The 11,093-nt window shown below is 34.5% G+C and overlaps 1 protein-coding gene across 1 annotated transcript; it reads right to left on the bottom strand.

The window, feature by feature from the left end:
• Nucleotides 1-5,862: 5,862 nt before the first annotated feature.
• Nucleotides 5,863-9,655, bottom strand: LOC121772852 (magnesium transporter MRS2-11, chloroplastic-like). The gene is made up of 8 exons (XM_042170002.1): nucleotides 9,461-9,655; nucleotides 8,717-8,811; nucleotides 8,533-8,623; nucleotides 7,936-8,004; nucleotides 7,286-7,365; nucleotides 6,838-7,001; nucleotides 6,681-6,726; nucleotides 5,863-6,251 (listed from the first exon to the last, which is right to left on the bottom strand). The coding sequence occupies exons 1-8, from the start codon at nucleotides 9,653-9,655 to the stop codon at nucleotides 6,035-6,037; spliced, it is 957 nt and encodes a 318-aa protein (XP_042025936.1). The 3' UTR covers nucleotides 5,863-6,034.
• Between the last annotated feature and the right edge of the window lie 1,438 nt (nucleotides 9,656-11,093).

Raw genomic sequence — 11,093 nt, 5'->3', positions numbered from 1 at the left:
AAGCTGCCGACGAGACTTCTCGCGCTCAGCTGCACTCTTTGTCGTCCAAGTCACGATCCAGCGTTGGGCGCTCGACGAACGACGACATCTAGTTTCTTGATTTTCGCGAGGAATTCGACGTTAAGGAATTAAGTCCTTAACAATCGGTCAGAACGGTCGTCCACTATTGCGGATGGCCTGATTTTTCGAAGCCAAAGATCTATTTCCTAGACTCTCAATCACATTTCCCAACAACAATCATATATATGTAAGTATAAGAATGTCAATTTTTGAGATTCAAGAGATTAAATTTTCTAGAGAAATTGTGTGTTGGAATAAAGAGCATGCCGAGACTAAAAGTGCGTACACAATATTACTTCATTTGGTGGAAATCTTCGATTCGAAATTACTCACCAAAAATTACAAACATAAAGGATTTGAGATTTAGAATTCAGGATTTAGAGGAACATCGTGGGTTTAGAATTAGTAACATGTAGTATATTGGTTAATTTTAGCATCATGGATTCATGGTACTATGATACGAGCATTATTTAGTTAGTTAAATTAGAGATTTGCGTATCTTTTCCACATCTTTGTTTATTTGCGTATCTTTTCCATATCTTTGTTTTCTTGTTAAATAAGTTAGTTATTAGCATTATAAATAGGAGTTATTATAATCATTTGAGAAATCAATCAAGAATATCAATATTATCGTTCATTCTCTTCTCCAAGTGAGAAAATCGTCGTGCTCGACGGGCACTCGCCCGCGACAAACATTTATCGATCGCCGATCTACAGACCCCGATCAGCCCGATAGGAGGTTTATCCTATCAAATTGGTGCTTTCATCGCGATCTCACCTCCCAACACGATAGGAGGTTTCACCGCGATCTACGGACCCCGATCAGCCCGATAGGAGGTTTATCCTATCAAATTAGAGATTTGCGTATCTTTTCCACATCTTTGTTTATTTGCGTATCTTTTCCATATCTTTGTTTTCTTGTTAAATAAGTTAGTTATTAGCATTATAAATAGGAGTTATTATAATCATTTGAGAAATCAATCAAGAATATCAATATTATCGTTCATTCTCTTCTCTAAGTGAGAAAACCGTCGTGCTCGACGGGCACTCGCCCGCGACAAACATTTATCGATCGCCGATCTACGGACCCCGATCAGCCCGACGGAAGATGTTCCGCGCACAACACCAGATTTGGTTTCTGATGTTTTCGACTCTCTTCATTGTGTCGTAGTTCACACCTTGAGGACAATGTGGATTTCAACCGTGGGGGAGTTGATACGAGCATTATTTAGTTAGTTAAATTAGAGATTTGCGTATCTTTTCCGCATCTTTGTTTATTTGCGTATCTTTTCCATATCTTTGTTTTCTTGTTAAATAAGTTAGTTATTAGCATTATAAATAGGAGTTATTGTAATCATTTGAGAAATCAATCAAGAATATCAATATTATCGTTCATTCTCTTCTCCAAGTGAGAAAACCGTCGTGCTCGACGGGCACTCGCCCGCGACAAACATTTATCGATCGCCGATCTACGGACGCCGATCAGCCCGATAGGAGGTTTATCCTATCATATTCTCAATCGATTAATAATTTCAAATCATATTTATAAAATAGTTAGTCCTGATGATTGATTATTATACTATCTACTTTTTAAAAAATAAAATAAAAAATTAATGACTCCTATTATGAAAGATCACAGTTATTATAGATCATGAACTCTAAACTCTTGATTAACCCTTATAAATCAATACATTATAAACTGAAGAAGGAAAAACTAAGTCTTAATTCTACCATCATATATTATCTACTAGTAATATTTACTGAAAACTAAAACTTTGACTATACCTGAAAAGTGAAAAGTAGTAGTAAAATTTAAAGGGGAGATTTAGAAGGAAAAAAAAAGTTAAAAATAAGATGGCCAAAACAGTCGCAGTCCAAGAGGCTAAAATGGTAGTGTGTAATGCTTGTTGCCAACTATAGAATAATCCAAATGTGCATTAGTTGAAGATTCTCCCAAAACTAGCACGCACGCACTCACCCACACGCAACTGAAACCTTATTTTAGGTATCGAGATTTAAAGATTGTGCTTTAATAAGACTCGTGCACATAGTTAAAGTTGATGATGAGTTCCTTGTAAAACAAAGTCAATAGACAATAATGATGGATAGTTAATTCAGTACATCATGTAAGATATATAGCCAACTACTATATAGATATCACATCATACAAATTTAATTATAATAACGTTTTTTGTTACATTTGTCAAACGGAACGGTTAGTCTCGATTGACCTCACAACTAAACCTATTAATTAAGACAACTTTTTGCATGAAAATTACTGATGGATGCTACTCCCCTAATTTTGTCAACGACGGAAGAACTAACTGGATTATGAAACCAAGCCAACCTTTAAAAGGTGTAAACATTTTTTTAGAGAATTCAGAATCACAACTAATTTAGATATTGAATGGATTATTATAGTCGCACTTGAACGTTCAACCATATTATCTGAATATCCTTAATTGATTAAAAAAGTATTGTTAGAAATATTTTTAGTTATAATGAATATGTATAGATAGTAACAGTTTGCTAAAAAATATAGGAGTAGTATTTCTTTATTTGGGGTGATTTTTATATAGTGAGATTGAGAATGGGTTTGGATATAAGACGATGGAATCCGAGGTAACGCATAGGTAATAATGTAGCATCAACAAACAACCAATTTGGGTCGTACTCGTACATGTGATTTTGTTTTTCAAACCTCACCTTCATTTTTTTATACGATTTACTGATTTACACTTTCCATCTCTCAGATGGAAACTGGCCATTCTTAACTATGTAGACAAAAATATACATAGCCTCTCAAACAAATAGAATAGAAGTGCAATCTTAATTAATGTTGCCTTTTTAAGTTTTAGGTAAAATTATACATTCGAAAACTCGTCTCCGCCAAAACACAATTTCAGTCTGACCTACGCTGTGCCTTAAATCAGTGCGTACGGAAAAGATAAATGATGAAGAAACTCAAATTCAAATGACGAGTATGCATATAAAATCTATGCGGATGAATAATCAATTATTAATTGCATAAGTACTTGTTCCCTCATACATACGGAGTATATAATTGGAGAATAACCTAATATTAATCACATATTACCATATATAGTTGATCAATTCCAAAACATCACCACTGGAAATTATACTATATAGTTGTTCATATAAACTCCAAAACCTAATCACAATAAATAAATAAATAAAATATATATATATATATATATATATATATATATATATATATATATATATATATATATACACTCCTCGTCTAAAAAAACAAATAAAATTCAGTAATTAGTCCGTATCTAGTTGGTATTTGTACGGTGGTCTAGCTCTGGCTCCGGCTCTGGCATCGGGGAAGACTGGGGTTGAGGTTGAGATCGCAGCAAGAGGAAGGATTGAAATTGAGCATCTAGAAGCGCACCACTTAACATGAGTTTCCAATTACGAATTCTTGTATTATTATTAGCCAAAGAAATTCTGGTCCGCTTCTTAGGCGGGGGAGGCGGGCATCTCAAACACACCGGCGGAATCTTGTGCTCCTCCGACGTCGGGGTTTCGTACCCATCTTCGATTGCCCCATGGTTTTGATCTTGCTGGGACATGCTTTTAATATTTGCAGACGATTTTGACGAGATATGTTTTTGGACAAATACTAATATATACTCCCAAGTAAGTACACTACAATATGGGGTTGTGTATCTATCCCTTCAAAATTCCCTCTCCTGCAATATACTCACCGTTAGATAAACAATTGTTTGACCCATAGTGTGTTAGGAGTAGTATTTTATTTAACTCTACACTTTACTTGAAAATATCCCACCGTTTATTATTACCCGTTTTTGGGAATAAAATGTTCATGTGAAAAAATCATAGCAACCTGAAATCAACGTGACAGCTAGTTACATGTTAACTACATAACAGTTACTCGACCGATTTTTAATTTTAACTGTTACGCCAATATTTTCTTGCAGTATATTTTTTTCTTAAAAATGAAATGATGGGTACTAAATCATTGTGATTGGACAAAAGCGACTATTTACAATTTATTAAAACCCGAAAACTTAATGAAAAAATTGTGACTTACTATCGTCTAGAGTTATAGTACTACTATTATAGTATTTGGAAAAGATGTGCAGATCATAATACAAGATTGGATTTTATCCGATCCGGATATATGAAAATCACGGATGATCATAATTAATTGACTTTATCCTTTGACAAGAGAAATTAAATTATTAATTATATATAGGGTTTCTTTTGTTTTTTTTTTGCGCCATTCTATTCACTAGTTATAATATTGTTCAAAAACAGTTGCACCAAATATTTAATTATATATACGTAATTGAACTAATTAGATCCACCTCAAAAAGAGAATTAAACGTAGATTACCTCAAAATTGGCCTAAAGTAAAAATCATATTGAAAGCATAGTACAAAATAAGTCATGCTTTACTTCTTTATAAAGCTTCGTGAAATTTTTACTGAAAACACAATTTATATTTACTGGCATATACTTTATAACAGTAAATATATATCGAGAGGGGCATCCTCCGAATCTAACGGCAAGTGTGGCCTTATCTCTATCCCTAGATTGTCCATATGCATAAACTTGCATACGATCTTCTTGAATTTGCAAAGATTTTTTTTTATATACGTAGAGAGAGGCGTGGTAATGTATAAATTGGAAGGCATGGAATTCCTTTTCACAAATAAAATATTCCTTATTTTCCATCCCCACACCGTTTCACGATCAATTGTATTCATCCACGACTATTTTTGGAAGTATTACGACAACTTGACGTGTGTATTACACAATAATTATAATTTTGATAATAACGATTATGTTTGAAAATGGATGAATTTATTTGAAAAGGAGAATGTGTACGACAACAGCCAATATGGAATCGTGATCGGCAATTATAATTGTCTTGACTTCTTTAAATGAAACTACAAATTAATCAGTTTTGATATCTAAAATATTTCTAACATGCAGCTGCCTCTATTTTGTTTAATTAATTGGGATTTATTATTTCTGAAGGCTTGATAATTTCCTAATATGATTCGATCTTTTAGTTAGGGTTTCATTTGCATTTAGCGGTCTATAAAATTATAAATGATTTATCAGCAATAGGGTGGTGAATGTACATAAAGTTTGAATATTTCTACTTTAACAACCAATGATATGGAGTATTTCTTTAAATTATTCAATGTAAATAACTACTACAAGTATCAATCGTATTAGTTGAGTGAGAGGTTACGTTCGCTCAACTTTGATATATGACTACTCGAATTTAGAATTGGATCGCGCTCATTCATTCATTGCTTATCCATAAATTCACAACCACATCATTATCTATCAAGAACATAAGCCTGCTATTTGATTTTGTGTATTTGTTTGGAAGCGAATCTTGCCCAATAAAATATCATTATTTTAAGACTATGTTTCATGCATGATTATCTTCTCTATTAACATTTTAATCTTCGTGGAATAATGAATATACGCATGACTATCCATCACACAAAAAATAATATTGTAACTAGCTACATTGTCGATGCGATTGCAAGATATATTTGTTGTTCTTAAGATAAGTATATTAGTGATTTGAACCAAATAAATTAAGCTGTAGAGTATATCAAATTCATTGTTAATGTGGCTTATTCGTAGGGATACCTATCATATAGTACTCCATATATAAAATGTCAAATATGATTGTTATCTTTATCGTAATCGTTATGTAATTATCTTCCCTTATTTTATGTAACACACATTGTACGCGTACACCTTATACAAGAGAAATAAGAAAAACTTAACATTTTTATAAGGCTTCGAATTACTGCTTGCTATATAAATTGGGCCTTCAAAAACACAGGCTCACAAGAGTTCATTGATCAAGCCCAAACTCTTCAAATCCCCAATGAAATATGATAAGTTGATAACGAATTCTGCACCAGCTATAATGAAATATAATACACCCTTATCCCATGATACTTGCACTATGTCTAAATTTATAACATATTGCGATTTTTTTATTTTGGTCCAAAACATTATTTTTTAAATTATTCGGTCCCTCACGAGTAAAAATGGGTTGGTCCATTTTGGAAATAGCAAACCTCAGGTTAACGGCAGTTGAATCTTCCATTTCCTTTGCTGAATCAAGAAGCCTCTCTGCTTGACTATGACAAGATTCACATCTGCCATTACATGAAATAATTTAGTCTGTAACTACTACAATATGACTGAACCGCCTACTGCAGCCTCAACTTTAAAAAAAAGGTTGCTCAGCAGAATAAATGAAGTCAGGATATAAGGAAGTATATGGTCAAAGAAATCAGACTATTCTTTCCCCATCAAGGTTTAGCTAAAACAAGGGAGTGTTTCATACGGCAAGCCCAATAATAGGACATTCTTGAACACAGTTTCTTAAAGATAACTATACCACCTCCCCCACTCCCAGCCGCGGCCCGCGTGATCTACGAGTTTATAGACATGAGGTGTAGCCCTAACGGATAACAGAATAAAAAGCTTCAAATATGAAAAGATCTCCTACACTGTCATAATAGGCACCACCACCAATGTAACCCCCTTCCATTCCAATGAACTGGTGGGTGTCAAGGAATTACCTTTGGAGATAATTTTCCAAAAGCATTTCAATCTCTTCTTCCTCTTCTGAGAAACCCAAGGACCAACACTTAGATCACAAGTTGTACAATTTCAAGTGATGTGTGCAAAATATAGATGTAATTTATATTTTCATGAACCTAACTTGACGAGACTTACCCTCAGCTATCTCCTTCTCTAAGGGAACAGAGCATTCCATATCATCATTTTTTGTCAGAGTGCAGTTTCTTCCCATGATACATATTCTCAGTATTTCATGGGTGTCCTCAAGGATATCAAGCAACATTTGCTTCAAAGCCCCGGCCTTTGAGCCCAATTCTACCTTTAGTCATAAACACAGTGTGTGAGTAGCTAGTTATGAGTTGATAAATACTCCCCCAGTCCCATTAAAAATGAAACGTTTTCCTTTTTGGATTGTCCCATTAAAAATGAAACGTTTCCTAAAATGGAAATAACATCATCTCTACTTTTTCCTCTCTTCATTAACTCACAAAACAACACTACATAAAATCCCGTGACGGAAACCAAATGTTTCATATTTATTGGGACGGAGGGTGTACATTTTAGCCAATACCAAGATAGCCAGAACTAAGTTGAAAACTATAATAGTGTTTGTTTGCTAATTCGAAGTTCTTCGAGTATGTTGGCAGTCAATCGATTAGGAAGAACCTCAAGCAATCCTTGGACCTGCAAGAAGAACACATATGGAACTTAAATAATCCCCTAGAACACAAAAAGAATTACCCTGAAGAGTAATAGTTACAGAAAAAGACAGACAATCACACAATAGCTGTATATACAACTATACAAGTGAGCTTGGAATATTCTGCTATATAAAGCAAGATATATACATTTTGTTAATGTAAAACAGTTTTGATAAATATCTATGTTGGACCTGGCAGTAGATAGCAGTGCTTTCTGATTCCTTCTGGAATGCACATATGAATGAGAACTGTTGTAGCTCAAAACTAGTATGACGAAATAGAGGTTCCAAGCACCAACCTGTTAATAAAGGTTTAGGTATTCTTTATCTAGGAAGTTGGGCACAGAATTGTTGGATGATGTTCAAAAGTAAAAATTCTCATATCACCCAGGCTTTGTAATGAAACTATTTAAGTTTAGCATGGCAGGGATGAATAGTTGAAACTCAATGGCCTCAACTTAGAAAAAGAAGATAAAGACGAAACAAACTAAAGTTTCAACATAGATGGAGCAGTAATTACCAATAACATTCAGTTACTAGTATTTCTTACTTACACGTGGTTCTAAATCCAGTAGTCTCTGTTCCGTGCGTTGTATTCGAGAATATAGTGCTGCCTCAACTACCTGCAAGCATCTCAGTGAACAAATGTCGGGCTATTTCAGCAAAAAGCTTTTATTGAAGCATTTTGTTAAGCAATGAAATGATGACCAGGACTGAGCTACATGTAAGACTAAGTTCCTAGACATGTTAAAAATTTTTGTGGCTTTTAACGTGCAAGAAGGAATACAAGTTTTCAAAAGTTACTTCAGTGCCATTCAACCATATCCCCCCAAGAGAGAAAACTATTGAAAGGTCAACAATAACCAAAGAAGCATCAAACAAGCCAAAATTCCCTTACAGAATTAGCTCTTCATGGGATTCAAACTATGAGTTTCTCGAGAATCTAGGACTGTGATAGTACCTACAGTTGATTGCACTGAATCAACTTGAACCTCTTAACCATTGCAAAGAATGTGTGTGAGAATGACTCTGTAATCTACAGGCCGTAGTTACTCATGGAGAAATTTTTTATTTGCAAAGAATGAAGTGCTATGATTAAAAAAAGCGCACCAAAGTTAATAATTGTTGAAATGATTCGTGAAGAAATCTACCTCAATCACAAATGGCATTGAGGGCCCTCCATTCATATTCTTCGGGTTTAAGCGGGGTAACAACGCATCAATAAAAGCTTTTCCTGCTCTCCTGTAAGTTACCAAAAAGTACAGTTTGGTCCGCTGAGATTATGTGAGAACTTATAAAGAATTGACAAGAAAAGTTGATAGAGAGGGGGAATACCGGTTATAGTTGAATATATAAACACGTTCTTGCATTGCAATCGCACGTAAAGATCCCAAGTTCAGCAAAATTGCATATTCCCGTACCTTGTTGAGCTAGAAATTAGACGTGCAATCATTATGATCCACTTGATTTGCAAATTTTAAAAAGGTTTTCCATGATTAAACCTGAAACGTATGTTTAACCATTCCATTGAAAAGTACAGGAAAAATGAGAACCAGCACCTATATGATTTTTTTTATTGAAATTACAGTTTTCTAATTCTGAAGTGAATTTACACACAGAACTTTCTCTTATTGCTTAATTTAGCAAATTAGGTTACCATGAAAGAAACTTGTACTCACCACTTGATTTTAACAAGTGTCTCCGATTAATTTTCCGTGTGGATACGATCCCAATAGACTTAATTTCCACGACCTGTTAAAGGGAAATGGGTGAAGAAAGAGCAGAAAACAGGTCCTTCCTTTGAATGAAATTCAGGTTTGGTAGACTTCCTTGACGAAAATATTGAGAAGAAAAACTAGTCCATACTAGTAGCATTTAGCTTGAATCAATTATTGTGATCCGCCCAAAATGCATGTTGTTGTCTTATCTTCCAATCAAAAACTAAATTCGCATATCAAAATCAGCAATTAGAAAATATAGAAAACAAAGCGGCGACCTCATACACTGGCTCGCGAATCCCAAGTGAGAGAGAATCCGGGATCCTTTGCGAAACAGCAGCAGCATTTGGGAAATCCTGACCAATATTGAGCTCCTCCCCACAGCTTCACCTGAACTTTCTCTCTCCTCGGCGAGACACTTAATAGTCTCAACGCTCCTCCGCGGCTGACACAAGAACAATTTGCGCGAAAAATCTTGCTTCGACTGCGATAGCGAAATTCCAGTGAAGACAAGGCGGAAGTGAGGGGGAGATGGCAGGAGAATTGGAGAAGGCATTGTTGTAGAGAGAGATGAATAGAAGCATAGTCAAGATTCTGAGGCTACATCCGAATATATAGATAGCTACATGAAAATCCAAGTGAATTCTAGATTGACGATATCAGTAGTTGCGTATGTGTAGTTGGGGAATGGGAGCGAGGGTGATAGCGAGAGACGATGTAAGAGCATCTCTTCACACTAATAACAATTATATAATTTAATTTACAATTGTATCAACATACGGAAATTTAATTTACAATCGTATCAACATACGGAATTTAATTTACGAGACAAATACATTTAAATTGAATAATACTATTAAAATTTCAAAAATACAATAATTTAAAAAAAATACATTAAAAAAAATTACATTTAAAAAAATTACATAAATTTACATAAAAACTAAAATAAAAACTAAAAATTACATAAATTTACATAAATTTACATTTCAAAAGAAAAAAAAATAAAAAATAAAATCTGACGCCGGTTTGACGCCGATCCGGGACCCACAATGGCGCCGTGAGGATCGGCGTCGGAACCGGCGTCATCGCGCGAATCGGCATGGCCACGCCGATTTTGACGCCGATTTCGCCGACTCCGGTTCCAATGGTTCGGTGTCAGAACCGGCGTCGGCGAAAAATCGGCGTCGCGATTTTGACGCCGGCATTGGAGATGCTCTAAGTGGTGGTTTGAAATGATTTTGTTGTTGGCTGTGCCTGTGGGCTGTGGGCGAGAATTGAGTAGCGGGGCGGGGCCTTGCGGGGCTTGTCGTTAACAAATTTTGACCAATTAAACTACTATATATATTTCATGTTTTCTTACGCTTAAAAATACTGATAAACAACTAATATAAAAAATAAAATATTACTAGTACTATTATCAAATCAGTAATACCTATCCAAATTCCAGCCACATCAATTGATTAAATATAGGGAGTATTACGTTTTGATTATCTTCATTACAAAGGCTATGAAATTTGGTTTAAATATTCATTTCGAATCTACTTTTTCAACAATTTACTCACTAATGCTTCACAATTTTTCCACTAATAATACTTTAATTATCTTTTCTCTCCACCTCTCTCTAACTTACCAATTTTATATTATAACCCGTGCCGACCTAAAGTGTATATTCTTTAGGGACGGAGGAAGTAATAAATAGTATTCTATACATTATTCTCTCTTTATTTTATTTTACTTTACTTGACTTTTTATTCACTTTAACTATTTATTAGCATTTTCTCAAAACGAGTGCAGAAAATTAAATGACTCTACTACTGTAGAATGAAGTCTACTAGTGTGAAACGGAGGGAGTACTTGACTAGTCTTAATCTATCATGAGAATATTGAGTATACAAAGGAAACATGAAACGAAGTTTATAGCAAATACAATTTGTTACTCTTATCTGTACAGAAAGTTTGTCACATTTTTTCCATTTTCATCCGTCCCACAAAAT

Source organism: Salvia splendens, chromosome 2, assembly GCF_004379255.2.
Source record: "Salvia splendens isolate huo1 chromosome 2, SspV2, whole genome shotgun sequence".
Lineage (NCBI taxonomy): Eukaryota > Viridiplantae > Streptophyta > Magnoliopsida > Lamiales > Lamiaceae > Salvia > Salvia splendens.
This window is presented reverse-complemented; position numbering and strand designations above follow the sequence as displayed.